General features: G+C 46.7%; 3 protein-coding genes across 3 annotated transcripts; all 3 read right to left on the bottom strand.

Moving 5' to 3' along the window:
• Positions 1-587: 587 nt before the first annotated feature.
• H6S33_007364 (uncharacterized protein) lies at positions 588-2,663 on the bottom strand (the record flags this gene model as incomplete). The annotated part of the gene is made up of 1 exon (XM_044838705.1): positions 588-2,663. A coding segment is annotated over one exon (2,076 nt), but the record flags the coding sequence as incomplete, so codon positions are not given.
• Positions 2,664-10,799: 8,136 nt separating this feature from the next.
• H6S33_007363 (uncharacterized protein) lies at positions 10,800-12,677 on the bottom strand (the record flags this gene model as incomplete). Its single annotated transcript, XM_044838704.1, has 2 exons — positions 10,800-12,382; positions 12,440-12,677. Coding segments are annotated over 2 exons (1,821 nt in total), but the record flags the coding sequence as incomplete, so codon positions are not given.
• Positions 12,678-14,791: 2,114 nt separating this feature from the next.
• Positions 14,792-22,455, bottom strand: H6S33_007362 (uncharacterized protein; the record flags this gene model as incomplete). The annotated part of the gene is made up of 23 exons (XM_044838703.1): positions 14,792-15,485; positions 15,541-15,630; positions 15,683-15,996; positions 16,054-16,218; positions 16,270-16,426; positions 16,483-16,573; positions 16,631-16,716; positions 16,773-16,831; positions 16,883-17,088; positions 17,151-17,439; positions 17,488-17,570; positions 17,627-18,576; positions 18,632-18,786; positions 18,837-19,096; positions 19,148-19,448; positions 19,505-19,752; positions 19,802-19,968; positions 20,018-20,094; positions 20,144-20,190; positions 20,243-20,697; positions 20,755-21,129; positions 21,177-21,329; positions 21,383-22,455. The coding sequence occupies 23 exons, from the start codon at positions 22,453-22,455 to the stop codon at positions 14,792-14,794; spliced, it is 6,495 nt and encodes a 2,164-aa protein (XP_044688898.1).
• Positions 22,456-27,979: the final 5,524 nt, after the last annotated feature.

Genomic DNA, 27,979 nt, shown 5'->3' with positions numbered 1-27,979 from the left:
TTTCCCTTTCGATGTTTCCTCTCCATCGGCCGTCTGGTGGATAATCGTCAGCGTCGGCTACTCGTAGGTCTCGGACGACAAGGCTACCTACTCAGGCCTCTTCCCACATCGCTTTCCCACATAGCAGAGTTCTCTCATGCCCACAGGTACCGCCGATAGGTACTCGGTCGGCTGGCAGCTTGCGCCGATTCACTCCGAGTGATCCGATCTTCGATCTGATTGCTTCCAGCTGTCCCTCATATATCCACCGGTATCAAAGCACACCCCTCCGGCGGTTTGACGCTCCGGGGGTTATTATTGGGGTCGAAAACGTGTTTTTTATGACTCCGTGTTTTGGTCGTATATTGGTCGCACCACACCCCGCGGGTGTGGTCCAGAGTTATCATTAGCGTACAGAGGGTATTGGGGTATCTACTGGTCTTTTCTCTTACTCCCATAAATACTTGGCATGCCCGTAACAGCTTACCCCCCTTCCAGGGTGTCACGTCTCGGGACATCTTCTGACAGACTATGGTTCCAGTAAACCTGCTCCACATATCACCCTCGGTGTCTGTGGAGGGGAAGGACTTAGCCCCGTAGGGTACCTCTTATAGTCTCAGGCGTTGGTCCTTCACGGCCTTGGGGTTTCTTCGATGAAAGTCGCGGACTAAATCAAGTACCTCCTCATTCATAACGTCCATGACTTGGTACGTGCAGTCACTCATCGAATAGCCCCGCCATTTCACCAAATATTCCACTAATCCTCTTCTGCTCTTCCGGCTTCCCACAATACTTTCCACTTCATACAGTACCTCTCCTTCATTATCAACATCTTCGGGAGTCGGGGGACGTTGTTCGCGGCCTGGGATACTGCTCTGTCGGTAATGTTCCAATAGTTCAATATGGAACACATTATGGATTTTGACTTGTGGTGGCAGTTCCAGTTCGCAGGCTCGTTTTCCGGCTAGTCGGATGATTTTAAACGGGCCGAGTTTCTTGTGATCGAGTTTCTTAGTCGAACGGCGTGTCTTGATATTGGCCGCGTTAAGCATAACCATGTCTCCCACCTTGAAGTTAGGCGATTCGTCCCTTTTCCGATCATAATATTTTCCCATTTTCTCCCTGGTGTCTGTTAAGCGAGCAAGAGCAGAATCATGAACTCCTCGGATGAAGTGAGCGTACAGGTCACTGGTTGGGTTGACCACTTCGGCTTCCGTCGGCCAGTTGGTTCTTGGGTTGTAACCGTAATTGGTATAGAACGGAGATTGACCCGTGGCGGTGGTACCCGAGTTGTTGTAAGCATACTCCGCCAACGGGAGTAGCTCCGCCCAATCATCTTGCTCGTAGTTACAGAACGCTCGTAAGTAGTGCTCGAGGGTTTGGTTGACCCGCTCTGTTTGCCCATCGGTCTGAGGGTGGAAAGCCGTACTCATTCTTATCCTCACGTCCAATAATTCCATAAGGGATGCCCAAAAGCTTGAAGTAAACTTGGCGTCTCTGTCGGAAACTATATCAAGAGGCAGCCCATGGAGTCGCCAGATTTGACCGAGGAATATCTTCGCTAAATCCTGCGCGGTCGTTTCTGCTACTAGGGGAATGAAGTGCGACATCTTCGAGAACCTATCGACTACTACCCAGATTTGGTTGTATCCCTTTGATTCCGGTAACTGCACGATGAAGTCCATTGATATCGATTGCCAGACAGAATGTGGCGTGGACAATGGTAGAAGCGCACCGTATTTCTTGTGGCGGCTGGGTTTGTTGCGTTGGCACTCGTCATATGACCGAACGTAATCATCAATCCACTCGTTCATTTTTGGCCAATAGAAGTTGCGCGTGATGAGTTCCAAAGTTTTGTCTTGTCCAAAGTGTCCTGCCACCTTTGAATCGTGTTCTGACTGTGCAATTCGGATCTTGATGCGGTCGTCTGCCGGAATATAGAGTCGGTTCTTATAGAAGAGTAGCCCGTCTTTCTCAGCGATATCCTTCATTTCCCCTAGCTTCTCTCCCTGCTCAACTCTCTCTTTCAATCCTACCCATGTCGGGTCTCCCGATGCCGCCTGCCTGACATGATCCAGAAAATTCTTAGACCAGTCAATCACCCCCTTAGAGGCAAGCGACACCGCTGATACCACAAACTCTTCTTCCGCCAACTGTCCGGGCTTGAAGAACCTGTCTATTGGCTGTTTCCCAAGCGTGCCTCCCCCTTCAGGACGGTACTCCGGCCGTCGCGATAGTGCATCTGCCTTCCCATTTTTGGTTCCCGGGCGGTAAATAATCTTAAAGTCAAATTCCGCCAAAGACTCAGCCCACCTTGCCTGTCGTCGGTTAAGAACCTTGGTTGTTGAGAAATATTCCAAGTTCTTGTGATCCGTATAGACGAGGACCGTTCGGCTAGGTCCTTCGAGGTAGTGACGCCATTGCTTGAAGGCTGACACAATTCCTAGCATCTCTTTATCCCAGACGTCGTAGTTGAGTTCCGCTGGGTTAAGCTTTCGAGAATAGAAGGCAACAGGGTGAGTCTTTCCGTCAATAACCTGGGATAGAATTGCGGCGATAGCAAAATCACTTGCGTCCGTTTCCACGATAGTCTGGCGATCTGGAGAGAAGTGGACCAAGATCGGCGCAGACGTAAATAGGGTTTTGAGTTTTTTGAAGGCCCGGAGAAATTGTGGATAAATCTTCTGTAGAAGTTGGCAAAGCCCATGAAGATCTGTACTTCCTTAACGCTGCGCGGGGCTTGCCAATTCGTAACAGACATGACCTTATCCAGTGCCATGGTGACGCCTGCTGGGGCAAGGATATATCCGAGGAATTCGATTTCAGTGAGCTCGAAGAACGATTTCTTCGGGTTGGCGACTAGGTTGTATTCTTCTAACCTACTAAGTACTTTGCCGACCAGCTCCCGGTGTTCCTCTTGAGACTTGCTATATATTAGGATATCATCAAGGTATACTACTACACCTTGATCCAGGAATTCCCTCAGCGCATCATTCATCATGTTCTGGAAGGTCGCCGGCGCATTTGCCAGCCCAAAAGGCATGACGAGGTACTCAAAATGCCCGTACCGCGTACGGAAGGCTGTCTTCCACTCGTCGCCGTCTTTGATCCTGATGAGGTTATAACCTTCCTTCAGGTCAATCTTCGAGAAGATAACCGCGCCTGCCACTCGGTCTCGCAGCTCGTCCATAAGCGGTAACGGATACCTGTTCTTGATGGACACACGGTTAAGTCCACGGTAGTCAACGCAGAGTCGCAGACTACCGTCCTTCTTTTTCACAAATAGGATTGGGGCTCCTGCCGGTGATTTGCTCGGCCTAATCTTTCCCAATCGCAACATTTTGTCCAGGTACTCTCGAAGCACCTTCAGCTCGACTTCGGATAGGGAGTAAACGGGTCCCCATGGTGGTTGCTTCCCTGGTTCAAGGTCTATCGCATGGTCGTAAGATCGATGCGGTGGTAGTTTATCTGCTTCCGACGGTAGGAAGACTTTAAGGAACTTATGGAGCCAAGAGGGAAGAGTTTCGCGGAGGTTAACCGATTCATCTTCCAATAGACAGATGTTACCGATGAATTGGGCCTCCGGATCGTCCAGTACACCCTCGTCCATCTCTATTTGAGGTTCCTTGTCAGTGAAGCATCGACTCTTGCAGTTCTCACCATCGTAGGAAACTTCCCCATTTGCCCCTATAACCGGCTTGTGTTCTTTCAACCACCAGTTCGGTAGTATTGCATCGATGCCAAGTGGGAGAGGGGCTATCTCGAATGATAACTGTGTTTGATGTCCCCTTGACATTATAATTAATGGTTGTGTAAAGGCGTGTCCCGTGCCCTTCATAACTTCTCCCGTAAATCCAAATACCCGGGCCGGGACGTCTCGTTTCACCTTCGGGACCTCAAAACTATCAACAAAAACAGCAGACAAAACAGGACCAGTTGCACCAGTATCCAACAACACCTTACAAGGTAAACATTTTTCCGCAAAACATATAAACTGATTAACGATAGGTCGAGGACCATGAATAGGTTCCTCCAAAATTTTCTGTTTTTTCTCCGGTGGGGACGCTCTCCCCTCCTGCCTTTTTCTTTTCATATTTTTTTTGTTGTTTTCCGTCAGTGATAACATAGCAATCTGGGGATACTCCTGACCTGACTCATCAGAGTCCCCTAACAAAAACCCATATCGAAATCCATCTCAGATTCCGATCCGCGTTCTCGCACAAACGCTTGCCCACTGGTGTATTCCGCGGCAGCCGTAGCAGCCGGCTTCTTGGCACGGTGCCTCATTCGCTTTCTCTGAGGTTGGGGTTCCGGTGGTTCCATTTCGTGGTCGCCATCGTCATCGCGGGTACGCTTTCGGGAGAAAGAGGAGATAGATGCACTGCTATTAGCATCTGAACGACACCATTTCCAAAGATGACCCTTTCGGCCACATCGTACGCAGACACCATCGGTCTTTCGCTGGTCTCGGACCGGCTGTGGAACTCCTTTGGTGGCTTCGTCGTAGTCGTGGTATATTGGCTTATTCCCCGACTTGTTCTTGCTGGTGCTCTTTTTATCTTGTCCTTTTTCTTTCTCCTCAGTCTGAGCCCTCCCTTTAATCTTAAACCCCTTTTCCTTCTGCCGCGAGTTTCCACCATTATTCGACTCCCTTCCTCGCGACTCCGCTTTCCCCAACATCTTCATTTGCTCTTGGTAAGACTCGTGAGCCTTGCCAGCTCGTTCCAGTTGCTGGGTATACTCGGAATCGTCCTCGGTTGGATCGAACCGCGAGTGGCGCTCCCGGATTTCATTCGGTAGCCCTTGGAGCAAAGCGGTGCGGTAGGATGCCCCTTTCATCTGAGCATGCTGGTTCATTATCTCCATCCTCGTTAGGTAGTCACCGATGTTAGCAGAGTACTTAAACTGCTGCATCTTCATCGCATTTTCCATAGCTTCCTGAGTGCTTAGGAAGCGTTTCATGACTTCCTGACGGAACCGAGCCCAAGTGGCATAGTCTGCCCTGTCCGGGCCTAACAGTTTGGTTTCGACGTATTCCATGAACCATTCCTTTGCTAACCCACTCGTATACGTTCCGGCAAACAGTACCTGGTTCCTCTCCTTCCGGAACTTATTTGGCCTCTGTAGGAAGTAGATCTCACACTCCATAAGCCAATGTCGCAGGTTGTGTTTCCGGGCATTGTCAAACTCGAAGGGTATTTTGGCGAGTGAGTCCACCATATCTTCGTCTTCAGGCGGCGCCGAATTCCGGTTCCCACCTCGTTTCACCCTCCAGTTCTTCCTTCCGTGCGACCACTCGCTATTATCATCATCATCATCGTCGGAAGGTTCTGGGTCTCCCCCAAGGTTTCCTCTTGGTGGGTTCCGGGGAGGTTGATTTCCACCATTTCCTCCGACTGGGGCAGCTCCTACCGGTCGCCTTCCACTATTTCCCTGTACTGGACCGGCGTCCTCCGGTTGCTTACCTCCATTTCCACCTACTGGGCCAGCTCCTTCTGGTTGCTTGCCGTTCCCTGATGTTTGGGGGCCAGCATGTTGGGGGTTCTTGCCATTGCCAACAGGAACCGTTTGGGGTGCATTAGGATCTAAGGGAGCACTAGCCATGGAGGGTGCTACCGACAAATGTTGTCGTAGTCGTTCCTCCATCTCGGCTATCCGTTGGTTTCTTATATCATCGGACTGCTTGAATTGCGCAAACAGCTCCCGTTTTGCCCTTTTTTCCTGCTCTCGCTCCTCTTGTACGGTCCTCAGTTGTCGTTCCGCCTCCAACAACTGGTTCTGGGTATTTTGATGATTTCGTTCCAGAACCTCATGGTCGGCGGCTCGTGTAGCTTCTTGTACTTGTCGAACATTCGCCACGAGCTCGAAGAGCGATTCGAGATGTTGCTTTTGGGCAATGGCTTCTTGCCGTGCTTTTTTATCCAGGATTTGCCCACTCCCTTGCACTTGTTCCTGGAGGTTTTGTAGCTGCTGCCAAATGGCCTGTCCAGCTGTACCAAGATACCTCATTTGTGCCTCATGGGTATCCAAAAACTCCTGCATACTCCTCGTAAACTGGGCTTGAGCAGAGCGTTTACTCGATTGCCTAGTTTGTGTAGAGGGTCCTCCCTGGAGTAGGGGATCTGGGCTACCAGCCCTCGATATTACCATAGAATCTTCCCCGGCCTCCTCAGTTACGGCCGAGGTATCTATGAAATAATTATCCCTTCGGGTAGTCATTGTAATAGGGGATAATGATGATAGTTTCTTTTTTTTTTGAGGTAACTTCGTTACTCCAAGTGAACTTGTGAGTAACAATATACTGTGAGGGATGCGTACCAGACCACAAGAGTACACTACGCAGAGCTCAGAGTTCGGCTAACAGCTACAAAGGTAGAAGTCTCCAAGGTCTCTTCAGTCAACGTCGAGTATGATTCTCCTTGATCCGATACGGGCCCCGCGAGCTACGTTATCAACAAAGATTCACTAGAGTTAGCGTATGATGTTTGACCGTCTTCGACGTAATAGTTCAGGTAGAGTTCGAAGTCACAATAGAGTAAAGTGTTTCAAAAGTATAGTCAAATAAAGTTGTAACTCGCGTATCAACGATTTATATTGTTAAGACTCTGATTTCGCCGATGATGGTTTGGCTAGTCAGTGAATGACACAGTATTTATATCCCTCGCTTATGTCTCGAGGACCCAGTCTACTAATAATACAGAATACCCTCGGGGCCTGCACGAGACCCTGAGAAACAACCAAGACATTTAACTCCTAAGTCCGTAACCCAAACTCCTAAGCCCGCTGAAACCCCTCAGCCTATTTACCCATTCTGATGCACGTTTCCCTGTCGATATTTCCTCTCCATCGGCCGTCTGGTGGATAATCGTCAGCGTCGGCTACTCGTAGGTCTCGGACGACAAGGCTACCTACTCAGGCCTCTTCCCACATCGCTTTCCCACATAGCAGAGTTCTCTCATGCCCACAGGTACCGCCGATAGGTACTCGGTCGGCTGGTAGCTTGCGCCGATTCACTCCGAGTGATCCGATCTTCGATCCGATTGCTTCCAGCTGTCCCTCATATATCCACCGGTACCAAAGCACACCCCTCCGGCGGTTTGACGCTCCGGGGGTTATTATTGGGGTCGAAAACGTGTTTTTTATGACTCCGTGTTTTGGTCGTATATTGGTCGCACCACACCCCGCGGGTGTGGTCCAGAGTTATCATTAGCGTACAGAGGGTATTGGGGTATCTACTGGTCTTTTCTCTTACTCCCATAAATACTTGGCATGCCCGTAACAGTTCATAACCATAGTTGGCATAGAAAGCCGATACTTTGGTAGACTCAGAGACCGCCGAGTTATATGCATACTCTGCCAAAGGCAAGAGTTCTGCCCAGTCATCCTGTTGATATAAACAATAACTTCGCAAGTAATGTTCTAGGGTCTGGTTAACCCTTTCTGTTTGACCGTCCATTTGGGGGTGGAAAGATGTGGACATTTTCAGCTTCACATTGAGGAGACTCATGAGAGATTGCCAAAAGTGAGAGATGAACCTGCTATCTCAGTCCGATATCATGTCATCAGGTAACCCATGGAGTCTCCAAACTTCCTTCAAGAACAGCTTAGCCAAATCTTCCGTTTTATTGAGGGTAGGAAGAGGGATGTAGTGTGCCATCTTCGAAAAACGGTCCACTATTACCCAGATCTTTGTAAACCCACTAGACTCCGGTAATCCCACAATGAAGTCCATAGAGATGGAAGTCCATGGCCGATAAAGTATTTCCAACGGTTGGAGCATACCAAACTTCTTGTGTCTTGAGGTCTTATTCCTCTGGCAGCTGTCACAGCTCCGGACATATTCCTCAACATCCTTATCCATGTTGGGCCAAAAGAAGTTGTTTTTCACTCGCTCTAGTGTCTTGAATTGGCCAAAATGACCAGCCACTTTAGAATCATGGGTATCGGCCAGTATTTCCATCTGAAGCTTCTTATCTTTGGGTATATACCATCTATTCTTATAGAAGATGAGACCGTTCTTGACCGACAAGTTCTGGTCCAAATTTGGTTTCCTTTCAACCAGGGAGCGGTGCAGTTCCTGCCAGAAACTATCCTCTTTAGCAGCCGCATATAGGCGCTCTAAGAATGTATTCTGCAATTGATTCACCCTGACAGCCGCTAGCTTTGCAGGATCCAAAACCAATTGACCTGGCCTAAAAAAGATCTGTAGCTCCGGCTGCAGAGTTTCACCTCCCTCTCCAAGGCGGTGATCCCAGCACCTAGATAGCACATCAGTCTTGCCATTCATTTCTCCCGGTCTGTAGACAACTTTAAAATTGTAGCCTGCGAGGTCCTCAGACCATCTAGCTTGCCGCCTAGTGAGAACTTTGGTAGAATTAAAGTACTCCAAGTTCTTGTGGTCTGTAAAAACCGTGATCTCCTGTTCACAAGATTTGAGCATGTGTTCCCATTCCAGAAAAGAGGCTACAATAGCTCCCATTTCCTTATCGTGAATGTCATAGTTGATCTCAGCAGGGGAGAACTTCTTAGAATAGAATGCCACCGGATGTAGCTTTCCGTCGTCCCCATACTGAGAGAGCACCGCTCCCTTGGCGAAATCACTGGCATCTGTTTCGACCACCGTTCTCCTACTAGGGTCAAAATGAAGAAGGATTGGAGCGCTTGTGAACAGCCTCTTAAGTTCTTCAAAGGCTTGTTCATATGCTGCCGTCCAATACCATTTCTTGTCTTTCTGCAAGAGGTCAGTTAATGGTTTGCAAACTTTACTGAAGCCCTCAATGAAGCGGCGATAGAAGTTTGCAAATCCGAGGAATGCCTGTACTGCCTTGATATTTTCAGGGACTGGCCATTCCTTAACTGCCTCCACTTTGTCTTCTGACATAGATACTCCCTTTTCTGAGATATGATAGCCTAGGTACTCTACTTCTCGGACATGGAAGGATGTCTTACTGATCGAGGCACAGAGCTTAGCTTCCCTAAGCTTCTGTAGGACCTTCTTGACCAGTAGCTCATGCTCTTTCTCAGTTTCCGAGTAGATGAGGATGTCGTCGATATAAACAACCACTCCTTCATCCAGTATTTCCTTTAGCACATCATTGATCATTGCCTGGAAGGCGGAGGGGGCGTTGCAAAGACCAAACGGCATCACATTATACTGATACAGTCCATAGCGGGTTCTGAAAGCGGTCTTCCACTCATCACCTTCTGCTATCCTGATCAAATTGAAGCCGTTCTTCAGGTCTATCTTTGTGAAGATCTTGGCCTTGAACAACCTATCTCTGAGCTCACTCATGATAGGCAGCGGGTACTTGTCCTTGACAGTGACCTTGTTCAATCCTCTGTAGTCCACACAAATCCTCAATGTCCCATCCTTCTTAGGAATGAACAGTATGGGGGCCGCAGCGGGGCTATTAGATCTAGAGATCTTTCCTGAAGCCAATTCTTTGTCCAGGTACTCTCGGAGGGCCTTCAACTCTGGAGCAGAACATGGGTATAGCGGGCCGAATGGGGGAGCGGTGCCAGGCAAGAGTTTGATCTTCAAATCATTATGGGAATGCGGCGGCATTTCTCCAATCTTCTCTTGACTGAACACATCAGCCCATTCCCGGTATAGGTGGTGTATTTTCTCAGCAATATCTCCACCATTCTCATCATGCCATACTGAACCAACCAATTGATAGACTGTCTCTTCTTCTTCCAACATCTGGTATGGAGAGATCAGTTCAATCTTGGTGGCCGCTGGGAGACAATTCTGCTTGCAGTAGTCACTCCTCCAGCTCATGGTGTTGAGTTCCCAATTGATGTCCGGGTTATGCTTCCTAGCCCAACTAATTGGCAGGTAACCGGTCATTCCTTCTTCCAAAGTAGCCACTTCCCATCGGAGTGTCTCCTTATGATCTCCCATAGTCATGTGGACCGGGTGAGTGTAATACTCGCCTCCTCCCATCATGATATCTCCTTGAGCATCAAACATTGTCAGAGGCTGATCCCGCCGCACTAAGGGAATTCCATGTTTCCTGACAAAACTCTGGTTGAGGATAGCTCCTGTACAACCTGTATCAAACAGGAAAGACCCTTGGGCGCCTTCATCCTTTTCCTTGACCGTCCATGACAGTCCTGCTTTCAGTATAAGTCTTTTCCCATGTACTGGCAAAGAAGGAAGTCTCTGTTCCATCATTCTGCGCTTGGCAGCGGGTTCTGCACTCGTTTCTCTTTGTCTTCTCAACATGGCTAATAGCTTCGGGCACTACTAAGATCAACAGATCCTTTGGTTCTATTCCCAAGCGATAATATAGCGAGTGTGATATGTGATAGTAGTTTTTGGTAGCGGTTTGGAAGTGTCTTTGTAACAAATGTAACTTTGGTAGAGCACTGACAGACCAGCTGTTTCGGGTCTTAAACCCATCCTCAGAGTGCTTGAAGCAATCAAATAGGCAGAAACACAATCATAATTTATTCAAGAGAAACATAGAAATCAAAAACCCATATGAAAGAAAAACTAGTAAACATAGACTCAAAACAGACATTTTTCTACCAGATGATTTCATTGTCCGAGTCTTGCTCAGGCTGGAAAACAAAATCTTCTGTAACCTCCGGGAGTACAACAAGTGGATCTTCTGCTACAACAGCAGCCACTTTAGCCTTCTTCTGAGAGTTGGACTTGCCATTCCCTCTTTTCCGCTTTTGTACTCTCACTGCTGCCACTCGGACAACAGTAGGTTCCTTAGACCAACAATCGGTCCATTTGTGTCTGGACTTGCCGCACTATTGCACAAGTCAGTCTATGCACTCTACCAATAGGGAGTACCGAAAGGTCATACCTTCAAGCATACTTCTGCTTTCCTTCTTTCTTCTAGAATATCCCCCGGGATACCCTTCAATTCCACCGCTCTGTCCTTAGGTCCGGTGGCCTTCGGAGGTCCGGAGGAGCTTGTAGCCTCTCTCTTCCTCTTGGGCTGTCGGTCCTTCTCAGCAGTAGAATCCTTTTTGGTCCGAGGGGGCGCTTTCTCAGCTGCCAACCCTTGATACCTCTCATGTGTGTGCCCTAACTCTCTTAGAGCAGCTATCCGCTCCATCAGGGACTTTGGCTTGGGATTAAAAAGAGCCCAACTCATGCCTAGGTCCGGAAGGAGGGAATTATTAATCTTATCATCCACCAACTGACCCTTATAGCCAGTTTTCCACATCAGCTGAATGATAGTATTCAGAAAGAGGTCTATTCCTCCTCGAGCCGTGTGGGTGAGGGTATTCCAATGGGCTACAGCATCATCTCTAGAGATGGCTTCACCGAAGGCTGCTCTAAAAGCATCCACAAAGGAATCCCAGCGCTTCCATCTCTGATCCAACATCACCGGCATTCCAGCAAGGCGGTTGGTGGAGGTTTGATCAATTGAATTATGGTATGCCTCATACCATCGGATCGCTGCCTCTCCTTCCATCAAGTTGCCTGCATATCGGATCTTAACCTCCTCAGAGGTAAATGATAGGCTCTCAATGGAGAACACATTCTCACATTGCCGGATGAAGGTCTCCACTTGCTCTGCCTTGCCCTGGAACTTGGAGGGTGGTGGTGCCTTTGGTTCTCGGGCCCTGGTAGATACAGAAGGGGGAGAGGCGGCCGGAGGTCGGTACTGCTGGGACATCATTGCCAACAGCTTCTTCTGCTGCTTCTCCAACTTCTTCTTGAGGTATCTCCGCCAGCCTCTTCTGTCACCACCTTCTGGTTCCGAATCTGAACTGTCAGAACTGTCTGAATCCCCTGGAGCGGGAGCGCGGGCCACAGGAGGTGGAGGGTTCTGATTTCCACCGCTTTCACCCTGTGCATTAGCTGGAGGGGGAGCGGCGGCCGCAGCAGGAGGGGCCACAGGTACTACTGGTGCCGAGTTGCTGGCCAATGGTGAGGTTGCTGCTGGTTGAGTGGCCCCAGACATGGTGAACCTCCCCGGGTTCCTGGCTAGTGGACTGGGAGGTCCTCGGCCTGCACCTGTAAAGAACTCTCCTTCATAGTCAAAGGATCGGTCAACTCCTCCAAGGAGTGGGTGTACTCCACCGAAGCGGCTAGGAGGTAAGGGGGATGCCCCCACTGCTGGCTGAACAATAGGGATGACTCTCCTAGTGGATCTGACCGGAAATGCTGCGAAGGGACTGGTCCTTCGCTGCATTGTTCTGGTAGCTGCCCTGGAAGAGGACCTGGAGTTTGGATTTGGTGCCGGAGTTCCTGGTCTACCCACCACCAGCCTTCCTTCATCCAGGGCTCGCTGTATCTCGGCGACAAAGTCTGGCGGAGTGGCCGGGTTTGTCCACTCAATCTCCATGGCATCATCATTCAGTTCATCTCTTTCCGCATACTTCTGGAGTTCTTCCTGAACAGAGTTGACCTCCATCTTCATGTACTCGAGAGCTTCTGCCATGAGAGCATTCTGTGCTGCCTAGCGTTCTTGTACAAGAAGGAGTGCCTGACTGCCCCGGGTCAACTGATTCTGCAGGCTGTGCTGGAGGTAGGACTGGAGCTCTGTGAAGAACTGTTGAAGGGAAACCTCATCGGTATCCTGCCAGGCAGGCTCACAACCAGGAATGTAGGTCTGTAGAGCGGTCCTGGGCTTCTTGACAAGCTGTGTCTGCCCGGTGGCATCAAGCTGGAGGGGCACCGGCTGCCATTCAATCTGAAGGGGTGCATCCGGAGCCGGGAGGGCGGACATTTTGTATAGAGGAAGAATAATCTGAAGGTGACTTGAGCCTTAAAGATTATCTGTAATGGGGGTCTCTTCTAAGAAAAATAGAATAAAGTAGAATAGAGACGGCCGTGCAAGATAGACAATCAGGTTGCAGATTATTCAAAGATACTATCGCTAGAACTCAATAATCTTTAAGGGCTCTGCTACCGATAAGAACTTGGCTTTTCTTTCTGATGAAGACTGGAGAGAATAGGACTGAAGGGCGAGAATGAACCTGAGTACTTATACTCCGAAGGCCTCTATTCTCTGCTCCTAACTCCTTACTAAGTCTCGGTGAAGCCTTTCCTCGGTGCCGGAAACAATACCACCGCTACCCCGCTTTTCTCTAAGCGTCAGCAGGTGTTTCCAATACCCAAGGCAACCACCCTTAGTCAAAGCCTTTGTAACACCTGCAGCCTTGGTTGCCACACAACCGGGGCCTGCATGAATGAGCTGCCGCTCAGATGTAAGCTTAATCATTACTGTAGAGCTTTCGCTTATTGTAGACTTCCCTAGCATAGTCCCTGCCCCTTCGGCGGACATACAATGCTCAGAGGATACAGAGGATCACCGGGCAATCAGAGCTTCCCTCTGGCCGGTCTTCTGGTCACTGGCGAAGCATAGACTCGTCAGTCATTGCTCCCATGAGTAGATCCCCTTCCTAGCGCCCGGAATGTAGTTACTCTAACAGCTGGTAGCTAACCACACTGCCGGTACTTCCATATCACCATGCAACTGGCTTCTAACAATAACTCTCAGCATGTAACCGGGCCCTGTGCGTACTCATACACCAGACAGTTGAAATGGCTCCGTTACAGTGATTTATCCACATTGTAACATGTATTAAAGATGAGGGGGCAACAACTACAACTTTTTATTTTTATTTAAAGCCTATGCTCATCTCCTGTCTTTCCTCTATAACCCTATACTCTTATATTTTTCATTTAATATGTGGTCGTGGAGCTATACGGCTTTTTATATTTCACCGTGGGGGTTGGTTGCGTTGCGGGCGAACACTTGAGTAAATATCATCCATTAATAATCAATCAAATCGATCAATACCCACCAGATCTCCCGCGCATGTTGGAAATCTTTTAAACCCAAATTCCTCGATTCTTCCGTTGCCGAGTAGACGCTATGCAACCAAGTCTGGTGAATCGTCTTTTATCTCCATATTTCCTCATCCACAAACAATCTTAGCAATCTTTCTCTGACCGAGTGATATCTCATGGAGCCCTTGCCGCAGTCGCAATCGTTACTCCTTATTTCTTCACTGATGGACGGGGCCTACTCAGAAGAATGCTTTTATTAGGCCACATTCCTTCCGAAAATCAAAATCACGCTGCTAGAGCCTACGCCCTGACGAACACCTCTTCGGATCATGAGATGGCACTCGGATAATTTCTGCGCCAAGCCTATGTTTAATTTTACCTCTTGCAAACTTAACTCTCACTCGCTCCAATCCATTTTCGCCTTCGGCACCACTATCTGATATCCCTAATAGTAATATCGCCAAGTCTTGGCTGCATGTAGAAAAAGGGTTACAAAGTATGATTTTATCCTATCTTTTTCGAGGTACGGCCGATTTTGCCTTGATATGATTGATTGATTTATAATTCATTAATTGTTTGCAGCTTCTGAAACTTTTGATATATCAAAACCACTCTAAGTATTTCTATAATTCCTCTGGTTCTGTCTTTACCTCTTCCGGAAGCCCCGATTTCCTGCTTGGGGAGATCGACAGCCGTATAAGATGGGATAGCCTTGTGAAGTGGGATAGTAAATCGCGCTCGGTGGTGAAAACATACCAAGGGATAATATTGTAAACAATTATTACAGGACAAGCTGTGCACAGTTGCAGGGTAATATTCATTTAACATTAGGAATAAGAACCGCTACAATTTGGGAAGTACTGCGGTTTCCGCTTGTGCTTATGACTATGCAGAGACAAGCAAAGAAGCCCAAAACTAATAATACCTGCCTAGATTAAGAAATCTATTTTATCCGCCCGTTGCTATCTTTCTGCTAGCCTAGTAAATCCCTTATCCTAGAGAGAGTATAAACTCAACAAATATTATCAAATTCTCTCTGACGGCGACCTAGCGAGGACTACGCGGGCCTCCCTGATTAGTAGGAGAGTTATTTCCCGATCGGCTTTCAATGTACGAGCGAATTTGGTCGCCCCACTCCGACGATTGAAGAACCTCCAACACATTTTGCGACATCACTTCACTACCTTGCCGTGAGCGAGAAGCGCTATCATTCCCGGACCCGGTGCGCACCAAGCCTCCTCCTAGTGGTCCCAGACGCGGACTTGCAACCGGGCTTATACTAGGGCTCATATTTGGACTACCGCCAGTCGGGCTTCCTGAGGGTGAGAGATCGGAGTTTATTCCTCTACCAGGTCTTTGTCTGAGGATTGACGGAGATTCCTCCATTGAATATGGCGACCCAAACGCAAACGGATCAGAGTTGCTGAATTGTGCGGCAGATGATGATCCAAAAGTGGTTATTGGTTCATTGAAATTGAAAGACTCGCCGCTCAAATCCAGCGGAGGTGGTACTTGCCTGATTGGGGTGGGAGATATTTCTCTTGGAGTAGTTGCTGACGAAGTACTAGAAGTGGCAGGAATTTCTCCATCGTCTACCAATATTTTAGGAACAAGCGGACTACTAGTCTGGTGGGAGCTCCCGTCATCGACGAATATTTCGGGAACTTGGGTATTGATCCCAAGTGCCTTTCTGGAAGACATCCTTGCTCTTACGCGATTTTTGAACCTCTTGGACCAATACCTGAATACCATTAGACATTTGGCACAAGAAGGGAACAAGACTCATAAACTCTCACAGTGTTAAGAAAAAATTTCTGACGCAATTTCGTTGGATCTGCTCTTCCACCCTTTGCAGTCTGAAACGGCGGCGTAGATACTCCTCTAGTCTATTCCATGTTAGAATATGAGCAAATTATGTGGTAAGTAGTGCAAAATTACTTTAAGCTTTTGTTATCGTTGATAATTTTGTAATGAGCCAAAACCAATAGGACAGTGCCAAACTCAACGCCATAATCCTTATCAGCTGATACAAGACATTCCTCGTAGAAAAGAGTATAGATTTGTCGCTGCTTCTGGATTTTCTGTTTCGGTATTTCCGCAATACACTTATTCAAAGTGTCGAGGTTAACGCCTTCTACAACTCTCGGCGTGCGCCCAGTACTACTTCTTTGCTCCACACGGACTTTCCTTAATATTTCGTGGACTGTAAAAGGCTCTTCATATATTCTCATTGCGAATATTCCGGTCAAAGTCTGATAGGAATGTTAGCAAGATGCATGTTATTCTTTGATATTGGCATATTTTCTTACCCCTAATAACCGGGGAAAGTATTCCTTGGAAATATATCCTGTACCCTCTGGATCAAACCTTTGCCAAGCTTCCTTAAATTTTCTTATCTCCGCCCTAGACGCTGCAGAGGAGCCCCCTGACCGTTGATAGACGTAACTAAAGCTCTCGAAAATAAGGGAGATGAACTAATGGGTCCGTTAGGCAAACACATTGTCGACAGAAATTGGGTTACGTACCATGCTCACGAAGATATACATGCTAATGATATTCCATGAGACAAACAATGCGCGCGCATATCCTTGGCTCCCGCAATCGCTGTCGTAAAAGCTGTCGCCACGAACACACATAGGAACTGTAACCTCGTAGTCGCTCATGACCTGATTCCATCCTTCACTAGGTTGTCTCAGAAACTTGCACGTCTCCCAAAAAGAATATTTGATTAAGCTCACCCGCAAGTCATCACAAACAGTAAAATTAATGCCTTAGGGACAGTTCTGAAGTTCATATTTCCATTTCCGTTTGGACCAATCTTTGTTAAACCTATGGAATGTCAGTTTTATGTTATCATTTGAAACAAACCTGTGCATCGAAACCTACCAAAGGTTTGTGTGAATGCAATGGCATAGACTAAAAACAAAACAAACCACGTAGCCATCAAGCTACCGATTGCTGTCAAAGATGCTCTAGATCAACGAATGCATTAGAAAATAAGCTTAGTCTAAATCATAGCTTGACTTACGCTGCCGTTTTGAACAGATGATCAAGGTCATCGTTCCGTGGAATCAACATCATCAGAATCTTTGATCAAATGTCAGCTCAAGGATAGATAAACAATGAAGAATATCTTACCGAAACCAGGAAAAGCTTTTGGAGCTGTATGAATGTGCGTTCTTCGTATCCGGCTAGAAGAAGCACAGTCGTGATCGACGTGCCACTCACAGACATCAACGCATAGATGTCCCATCTACTCTTCAAGAAATTGCTCCATGTCAACCCTATCACTCTAATAACCAGGTTGAGGACGAAAATAAATGTAAATCCCAAAAATATCCAGTCTACACAATCAATCAGTCTTTGTTGATAATCTAACATACAGTCATCAAAGGAGGGCGCTTACCTCTAACACGGTCTAGTCCAGGCGGTGCTGGATGATATTCAATGAGCAAAAGCACGGCATGGAAGATTAATACGACAGTCAGCGCTCTCTGCCACCATCCATGCTTATGTGTAGCACGGTCGTAGCACCAATTCTTCCACGAGGAGCTGGAGCCTTTATTGGGGCGCTTTGAGGGACGGATTTGACGGAGTAACTTCCGGAGCTCTAGCCATGATCTTTGTTCGGAAGTTAAGAATGCAACCCCGGTTTGTTCTGTATAATTGCGCATGAAAACCGACACAAATAATGTCTACTAAAGTTAGCTCCATGATTATATGCGAGAGAAATCGTTACTTACCAAGACGAAGACGGCACCAAGCAAGTTAAAAGCAAGAAAAAAGATGGAGTTCACATCAGATGCAAACGGCTGAGGTTGTTGACCTGTAATTTATCAGCCATGACGACCTTTTCGACTATTGATACTTGTTACGGCAAACCTCTTCCAACAATGCTTTGAGCGTTAAACATCACACCCGTCCATCCTTCCTGAGATACAATTTGAAAGAGGATAAATAATGAACTTCCAAAGTTATCAAAGTTAAAATATGGGTTGTCTACTGCCCGTGGTGCTAAAACATCCCACTGAAATGGTGTGCTAGCATATTCATGAACACAATCTGACAGATTTGTGATGTCGCTGGACCCGTCATTGCAACTATCCATTAGCCCAGCAAAAAGATTGACGCCGTAAATGGCGAATGGAATAATCAAACTGAGGGAGACGAAGGCAGCGGAAAGAACCTTCTTGCCACCAACAATGACAACTGAATGGAAGGTATTTTGTGCACTGCCGGATATATTAAGTAGACGTAGAGCACGCAAAGCCTTAAAAGCTCCAACAGATCTAGAAATCTCGCCTTGATTTTGTAGGGATGTTCCGACACTAATCCAAAGGGTTACAAGGACTACGCAGTCAATAACACCCCATGATCCCCGAAGGTAGGCATTTGGGGTCCAGATTAATCCATCTGCGATGATCTTGATAGTCGACTCAATGGTGAAGAGTGCAACGAAGCCGAGATCGGAAAAAGTAAACCAATTTTTGAGTGAACTGCCATAGGTTTCAAAGTACTGTTTTTGGTAAAGTGGAGTTGTCACGCAGGCAATGATAACCATAGCAACTATTGCGCAATACACAATGATGGAGAAGGCATAACTGAAAGGTGTGTACGGCGGTAATCCGTCATAACGTATATGTGCCCGACTAGGCCCTACCATTCGTTGGCAAAGGCGTCTCAGGGGATTTGAGGGCGTGAAAATGAATAAAGAGACATTGTAGTTCGGGTACTTCCTCAGGTACTCCCGTTGGGCCTTCTTTCGCTGTTCTGCCTCCATCACGACTTCCTGGGCCATCGCAGTTGGTGCGAGATTCGCAACAGATCGAGTCCTATACCTCAGTTAGCCCAAAAGGCTTTATCATTACACTCAATTGCAAATCATACTGGAAAGAATAGAATGGATTTGGCTCCTTATCTCCTTGGAACAATTTAACGATTTTGTCGTGCAGCTTTTTGAATGGATTGTGTCTCCTTTTTTGTTCGGCATTCACATTATCTACAGCTGCGGAGAAATCGATGGCGGCAGCCCGTGTAAGAGGCTTCACAAAATTAGATGGATGTGTTTTGTAATACTTCCGCGATTACATACCTGACGGCTGTGAATCTGTCCTTCATCCAAAAATGATTCGACAACAGCTTGTTTTGTCAACATTTCGAACGCAGCTTGCCGTGAATGAGGGTCCTTGGGGCGCTTTTTCCCGCCAAAAATACTAGATAAAGATATTCCTTGGGTTGGAGCTGAATAATCTTTGTTCTGTAGAAATGCTTTGACTTGATATATTCGTTTTTCATCTTCTGTCACGTCAAAGTTCTCTTGAACGACAGCAATAAACATGTTCAACACAATAACTTAGACTTGTTAGAAATAGAGCAAACCAGTATAAATAGATATTCACTCACAATTTCCCAAAATAAACCAGCCAATCAAAAATGTGGCAGTAATCCATCCAACGTTATATTGTGACTGGACATCAGTAGCCATGTATAAGATCCCCGTCCAGTTTTCGCTGGAAAATATTTCGTACATGCCCAAGAAAGCATTGAATATCGTGTTGAACGTTATAGGTGATGTTTCACCTTGATATTCTGCAGGCAAGTCTCCTCGAACAATCTGGACCGCAAATAGAGCACATAGGAATGTAAGGAGTAGTACAAATAGTATCAAGTTAGTCAATCCAGACACGTTACCAATAACTTTCGACTAGAAAGATGTTCATTGTTAGCGCAGAATCTATCAAAATACCAGATAAAACTCACCAGGAGATTCCGGGTGGCAGGAATCGCCCAGACGACTCGATACACCCGAAGGATTTGAAACAATGTAAGCCATTCATAGACCCTTCCGGAATTGTGAATTGGTGGAAGTTGAATTATGCAGGTAATCACAACCAAGGCAAGATCCGCCCAGTTTTGTTTGCTTCTGCGAAAGCCACGCCAATCAGATAGAAATCGAAGCACTATCTCAACCGAAAGAATAACAGTAACTCCAAGCTCAACACGGTCTTCTATATCGTCAGCCTTGGGTTCTGTAGTCAAGACTAGTATGAAACGCACCAATTAATATCTCCCTATCTTTACTCATAGAAGAACTGCGGAAAGTGGAAGAAAAAAGGCCGATTGCAATAACTGTAATCCAAAACAGTCGAGTGCCCTCATAAACCCTTTTCACAAAGCTCTTCTTTTCTTTCACTTTGATCACGTCGTCCTTATTTAGCCCATCACTGGAGACCGTCAGATTACTTTTTACAAGAGCTTTGTGAGATTGCTTACTCATCCTCGGCCGCAAACGCAGACTTCCTTGACTCTTCTCGAATTACTTGGAATGAGGTTGTGATAACGGCGATCAACTATCACTCAATTAGAATGTACTTTCTTGTGCAAACTTGTTACACTTACGAGATTTGCCAGCCAAAACGCTAAAATAACAATCCCGAAAGCAAAAACTAAAGCACAAGTGTTAGTAGCCTCCTCTTCAATGCCATAAAGCTCACCTACATAAGGCAGCTGTGAGATAATCGCTATCAGCCATGTAGTAAAGCAGACTAGAAAATGTATTTGCGCTCATGACCACAAATACCAATTCGAATGACTGAATGATATTATCAAAGCTGACAGTTCCACCATATGGATTAACATCAGCAACACAGAGGGAATTCACAGGACAGATATATCCTTTGGCCTTTTTGGCTCCTGACGTGCCGTCAGTGTAGACATATGGTAACTCAAGGCCTGTAGACGCATCGATATACCCCCCGCAGAACTGAAAATCCTGTGTGTAATTACCCTGTACGCCTTCAGGGTCTACCCAAACGCATGTTCTCCTGAGTGAACTTTTAAAGCTTTGTACTCCAATTATTGCAAATATAAGCCAGAAAAATCCAATGAGTAGTGCCACATTCACCAGCAAAGGTGCGGCTTTTTTCAAGCTTCGTAGAATTACCGAAGTACCACTAGTAATTCCAAGTAATCGTAATATTCGTAAGCAGCTCATCATTCGGAAAACATACAAATGTTTTTCCGCCTCCAAACCAGTGATACAAAGGTACAGAGATATCCAATGTGAAACAACCGCAACAAAATCTAGTCGGTTAAAGGAGTGACGAAGAAATGCACGCCGTGCCATGCGATTTCGAGCAAGAGACTGAACAGTTGTTGGTCCGCCATCGAACTGGAAATTGGTGGTGATTGTTCTTAATAAGGATGGAGGGTCGTCAGGTCGGGCAGGCGAGGGAGCCCTGACGGATTGACTTCTCTTTGGAGAAAACAGTTCTTTACCCCTTGCGAAAAGTTGACGGCGAACATTGCCTCTCCCTCTAGGATCGTTCTCCTGGTGGGGGTTCAAAAAAACCCCTGAGACTATCATACGTGCAATAATTTCTAGACTAATACCTGTTAGAACCTCTTCAGAGTCAAACTGTGGCCCACATACGTGTATATAACAAATAAGACAAGTAAAGCATAATCAATATTTGAAGTACCCCAGCTCTTGGCACGAGGGTCGTTGTAAACACTAGGTGCTGCATCAATGGTAAGCAGGATTGTTTGTATCAGGATCAGCAGCAAAATCAAAGGTTCCGCCATTCTAATAGCTAGTCAGCTACAGCCTTACAAGTCCACTTTTCAAAAGGGGCTTACGGATGAACCAAAATATCACAAAGGAAGAGTCGGATAGGATTATTCGGGCCAAATGTGCGAAATGTCCTTCCCTTGAGAGGGTTGGACTGGAAATGCCATGGACGGTTGTCTGGACGGTTGAAATTTCTAAGGGGTGTAGTGGGCTTTTCCTCTTGGTCCGAGGGCTCGGTATCATCGAGTTGGTGAATTTCAATGGCAGGAACAGAAGGTCGCCCCGGCGCATCGCGGTGAGATTTTGAAGAGCTACGGCGGCGTAAAGTTTGCTCTATAGCCTCTGGATCATTACTTACATTGACTACTCGTTGGGCCATATTCTGAACAGCAACTGATACTCGCCGGACAGGCGAAGTCCCAGGCGATAACGAGCGGCCCTTCGTTAATGAGCCAGATCTCGAGGCAACTGAGCCAGATCTAGACCGGGCCCCGCCTCCTAGGCCTTCCTCTGCTGCAGAATGCAGATCCTCCCCTAAAGAAGGTCCCGGAGCAAACTTTACGGAGTGGCTAGATAAATGTTTTCTGTGGTTTGAAAAGCCACTTATCGGTTGCATGTTTGCCGGCTCGGTGAGATAGGCAGTATCATCCTCCCTGTGCATCTCGAAGCTAGGAATTGTTCCCGGAAGTTCGTCGTCGTCCGCAGCAACCCATGGAGACAGTGGTTCATTCGCATTTCGTCTTGGTAGCCAGCTACCTCTATGAATCTCATTCCCCAATGCCTCTGTAAATCCCTGTCTAACTTCAACGATTGATGGAAGATCCGATTGCTCCCCGATTTCGTAGTGTGGGACCTGTAAATCGGGAATCGTTGGCACCGGTGGTGGAGAAAATTGTGGTGGGCTATCCTCCCGAACCCTATCGTAGCTCTTTCTTGCTCTGTGTGTCGATATCCTCCGACCGATTTCTGCTCCTAAGCTTCCTCCACGCAATAGAGAACGCGAGCGCGAGGAGCTAGGGCTCATGCCAGCATCTTCGTATCCATCTCTACCTCTATCTCTGTCTCTCCGGGATCGAGACAGGTCTTGTAGGGGTATCGGCTCAGAAGAAGATGGTTTGTATGTGTTGCTACCTGATGCCATCAGGTATCGCTCAGTTTGGAGCGATAGGTAGGTGGTAGAGTCTGAGGGGTATAATGTGTCTCAGGAGTATGTATGAATGCGAACAGCTAGGTATTTGAAAAAAAGTTGTAAGTAGAGTTACGGACGCGTAGATGAAACCACAGGGGAACGTATGGATGTATGTACCTACCTACGAGATTACTCCCTATCCCGTACTAATGGTACGATTTTTACTACTGCAAAGATGATTTGCTGTCTTTCGAATTATCAGGAATAGCTGTACTCTGCTCAACGGTGTTAGTATTCGCTCATTATGTATTAAGTTAGAGCCCGTTCGGGTGTCGTGGCTACTCGATAAACTGAACTCACTAGGCGACTTTGGGTAATTTTGTGGTTCTGGATTGTTGTGAGAATAAAGACCAACGGTTGTTGCAGCTGAACGGCCCTTGGGAGTATGTAATTTAATGTCTTCTGTGAAATGGCTCTGTCTCACGCTACTAAAGGCATTCGAAAAATGATGAGGAATTATTTATCTACTCTAGAGCTTATAGAAAATACTGTTAAACTTTAATTTCCTTTCTTGAATTACAGAGAATTATTTTTCAGCGTAATTTAAGTAATACGGTATCAATAAAAAGATGTGCTATTGATTCAGTTTTACTATCTTATTAGGGCGTGTTCGGGAACACCTCCAAGTGAAAACTCCGTTTTAGCAAAACACTATTAACCTGAAAATTTGGAAACGGAGTTTTGACAACAATTGCAAAAATGTTTGTGGCTTCGGCACCGCTGATTAGGCGAAACGCCTTTTTGGTTGCAATAATATTTTTCTTTTTACTATTATTTAAAAAAAATTCTAATAGCATAACGGAAAGAATATATATACTCTTCACTGTAAATATTTTTCGTGGTGTGTTCTGAGAACTGTTGGTGCTAGTAGAGGAGAGAGTTTTGTTAACGGAGGCTTGAAAAGTAGGTCCTACCTACCTTTCGACTTAACAGAGATTTCTCTGTTGAAACTCTGTTAAGTGATCACAACGGAGTATTGGAGTGGGATGTCGAACACACTCACTTTTCAGCAAAGGGAATTTCCTTCAAAACTCCGTTTTGACCTTTGAAAACTACGTTTTCAAGCTGTTCCCGAACGCGCCCTTAATAGTCTTAAATTATTATTGTAATAAAATGAATTCTAAATTTTGTACCATAAATAAAATGAATTCAAACAAATCCCAAATTATATTTGAGATTGTAACAGGAGTCTCTCATATATAGATCACGGTGAAACCAAATACAACTCGAAAGTCGAATGTCTAATCAGTACCAAAAAAATACAGGCCGACCCCGCTTGAGAAATCTTTAGAATAACAATCAACAACAATATGAGAGAGTAAAGTCGCAAGTTGGATCCCTTTCAGTGCAGGAAATAAAAAGCCGCATTCACTGCACCCTAGCCAAAAAAACTGAACTGTAAAAAACCAAACAGGTAATGATATGCAATGAATTTATTATACCAGCCTCAACGTTCAATAACACTTTTAACGATCAAAAGAATCGGTGGGCAGCAGATAAATCCCATTAGAAGCTAGCACCTACAGTAGAGAAAGCTTTATACAAATGGTGTAATAGAGTCTTGACATTACGGCCGGATATTGTGTTAAGGCGTAAAAGAGCGTATTTACCAAGTGTCGAATCGGACTTTTGACACTTAGGGGTTGACGGTTGCGGGCTTCAGGGTTGACGGTTGCGGGTGACGGACTTGACACTTATAGCTGTGACGAAATGGTGAGTGACCGCTTTCATGGGTTAAAAACAGCGCTGACCTTTCTGTAACTGTCCTCATTCTGCCATGTCCTTGCCTTCATTCTCTTCTTTTGTTAGTGGTTGCGCAGCAGATGCTGGGTAAGTTCACAACCTAATCATGAGACCCAGGAATTGGTATGGGCTGTTTATAGGGCGAAACCTTGGGATTCCTCTTACAGGGAGGTTACAAAAGCATGGAAGGCGATTGCTCTAGATCTTCAGGACCGGGGCATGTTTATGGAAAAAGATTGACATTATATTAGGAGAAGGACTTTAGCCTTACTTGACATACACCACAACTCAAAGAAGGACGATAAGTTCTTTGTAACAGAAGAGCAGCGGGTCTCTCTAGAAGGAGCCCTAGAGAGAATTTCAAACGATTGGGAAAAATCTGAGGAGAGAAAAAAAACCCGGACAGAAGGAAAAAGAAAGGCAGAAGAGGTACAAGATAAGGAAGGAAAATTTTTAAAAAGGGCTGCGGTTCGCCCACTGGTCCGTACTGGAGGGAAAAAAAAAAAAAAAAATGCGGACGAGGGAATGATAAATGAAGAGATAAAGGCTCTAAAGGATAGTATCGGTAGGATTGAAAAGGCTTTAGGAGATCTTATTGAAAAACAGAAAGGAAATTAAACATTTCGATTTAAATAATTTTCAAGGGATGGGGGCTTGCACTCAAAATAACTAGACACTTGAAATCCATATAAACAAACATGAGCATTGGTGAGAATTACAGCTACTCGGTACTCAAGCCCAATGGCAGACAAAAAAACCTTTTGCCCCAGATGATGATCCAAATATGCCCAAAGTCTGTAACGGCAGCTATGTATTTCGGCTAGGTAATAGATTGGTACGAGATGAAAAGATATTGTGCAGTGGGATTAGGATTTGTAATGGGGATTTCTGTTATGTTCTTTTAGTTTCTGTTACACGGAGGTATTAGTCATCATTGGACTATGGTTGGATATATAAGGGGGCGTTGCTTCGTGCTTTTACTTGTTTTCTCTTCTTCCTTCTTCCTTTACGCAACCTCTGTATTCATTTTGCTCGCTAAGGCTCGCAAAGAACTCCCTGACAATTAACCCCGCTTCAAAAAACATTTTATTTTATTCCCCTCGGTTTACCCTGGTATATCATACCAGGCTGAGCCACTTCGTCCCCGATCGTACGGTCGCGTTTTGTTGTTCCAAGCGAAAGAAACCTACGAAAACTGGCTTCTAGCGAAGAATTCTCCAGCCTTGACCTCCCGAAAGGAAGGAAAAGAAACTTATCCGAAACATCTCTCTACGCCGCCAGAAGAACTGGACATTCAGTTATGTCGCAGCAAGCTTCGCTTCAATCCTTCTTCACCCAGTCTTCCCAGCAAGGGACAGCCCCCTCGCAGAACAGGAACACCCAGGTTCCCGACCCAACCCCATCCGGAGCTCAAGAACAGGAATTCTCCTCGACCTTTGCAACAGAATCCGACTACAACGACCCCTACCAACCGAGAGTTGACTACCTCTACCCGAGCATTGTCCCCCAGGACACTCATACCCAGACGGACCTGAACTATATCACCTGGGCCATCAGACATGCCACCAGCCGGATCTGCCAACCCTCCGACAGGATTGAAATCCTCGAAGAGCAAACGACTACACTCCGGAGAACAGTAGATACACTGAAACATCAAATCGAGGCGCAGACAAGCATGATCACCAATATGCACTCGGCGATCCACGCGCTCCTCAACAAACAACCACAACCGCAGCAACCGCAGCAACCGCAACAACAGCAATACCAGCAACAACAGCGAAAACCACAGCAGCCGCAAGGACAGAGAATGCCCCCTCCAGCGGTCCCACAAACAGCTCCCCAAGCAGCGCCACAGGTAGCTCCTCAGGCCCCCCCACCCGTACCCCCCCAACAAGCCCCACCTCGTGGATGGAAGGCAGGCACCTGGGCCGCCGTGGCCTCGGCACCCGGTCCTGCTCAAGGAAACTTCCAGGTCATCGAGAGGAAAAAGAAGTCCGCAAAGCCAAAAGCGGACCCCCTCTTTAAATCAGAGTACACCAAAATCAACAGGGAGATCATTGTTGAAACTACTGCCCCATCCGACGTCAACCCATCCGAGATCAGGACCCTCGTCAATGCAAGAATCCAAGACGAGTCCTGTCATTTCATCTCAGCAAGAAGAACACCCAAGGATAACTTCATCTTGGAAACAAAATTCGTTACCCCTGCAACAAAGGCAATGGAATATGCCAAAGAAATTGAGGAGGCCCTCCTCACCCTACAAGTACCGGTTGCTCTCATCCGCGCAAACTCTAAATGGTCAAAGTTTCTCCTCCATGGAATCCCCACAACGGTCGGGGAGGGCATCGAGGCGGGACAATTGGTAGCATCAGAAATCAGAAGCAACTATGGAGAGAACTTCCAACTTGCCCAGATTCCCCGCTGGATCTCCAGGGCAGAGGCTCGAATGGAAAAAACCCACTCATCAATGGTCATCGCGCTCCCAGGACAAATTACAATGGAAACACTAGGAGTTAAATTCCTATCGCTCTTCAACCGAAGCTGCCATATCGAGGCCTTCCTCCCAACTTTCCCGGATACTCAGTGTGCGAAATGCCTCGAGTACGGCCACCGCCAGGAGAAATGCAAGAACAATGGGAAATGCGGCCACTGCGCCGGAGATCACCTCACCAGTTTCCACCCATGCAATGAATGCCAGGGAGGACATAGATGCACCCACACCCCAATCAGATGCCTGAACTGCAAAGGAATGCATAAGGCCTCCGACCCAGCGTGCCCCGAAAGAGTGAAACGCCGATTCCTCAACAAAGGAAAGGAAACCGCCCCACCCGCCCAGGACCCACCTGCCGCACCCGCCCAAGAGTTACTCCCAATAGTTCAAGTACCAGCTACCGCCCCGGTCGGAGCCACACCCGTTCCCGAAGACGACCAACACATGACGAATAATGCCTAGGCCCCGAACCACCGCGCTCGCACACCAACTTAACTGTGCACGGAGCGAACCTATTACCAAGGCGGCGGTAGAAGAAGCGGAAACAGACTCTAGCATTTATTTCCTTTTATTACAAGAACCATGGACCTCAGCAGAGGGATACCCACCAGAATCAAATCTCTTTTATATTTTTACAGCCAGCAACACCAATACAAAATGCGCAACATACGTCCGCAAACATGCCAACCTTAAACCAAAACACCACTACACACACGATAACTTCATAGTATCGATTACTGTAGAAATCCAGCACAAGAAAACCCAAATCCTAAATATATACTCCCCAGGCCGAAGTGGCCCCTTTGCCCAAATAGCAAAAACAATCCAAACCCTCGACAACTGTCTAGTAATGGGAGACTTCAACTGCCATCATCAAATGTGGTACGGAGTTACATCACATGAATACAGGAACAACATCCGAGCAGACCGCGCCAACGGTGCACGGCTAAAACAATGGATAACTCGACAGAGACTGACCCTCCTGAATGAACCAGGCGTCTTTACGCACTTCCCCAGAGACAGAGGAAAAAGGCCTACAATCATCGACCTTACATTTGTAAAAGGCCCAACTCTCGACCATAACCTACGATGGAGCACGGAACCCTATGGAGCGGGCTCAGACCACGGGAGAACCTCCGTTCACTTACACCTGGAAAAACCACCATTTGTACCAAGACGGATGTGGCGACAAACAGACTGGAAGCTATTGGAGAACCATATGTCAAACATTTCCCTCCCCGC

Source organism: Morchella sextelata, assembly GCF_020137385.1.
Source record: "Morchella sextelata strain SCLS chromosome Unknown scls_23, whole genome shotgun sequence".
Lineage (NCBI taxonomy): Eukaryota > Fungi > Ascomycota > Pezizomycetes > Pezizales > Morchellaceae > Morchella > Morchella sextelata.
The sequence above is the reverse complement of the archived record's forward strand: the minus strand, read 5'-3'. Positions and strand labels throughout refer to the sequence as shown.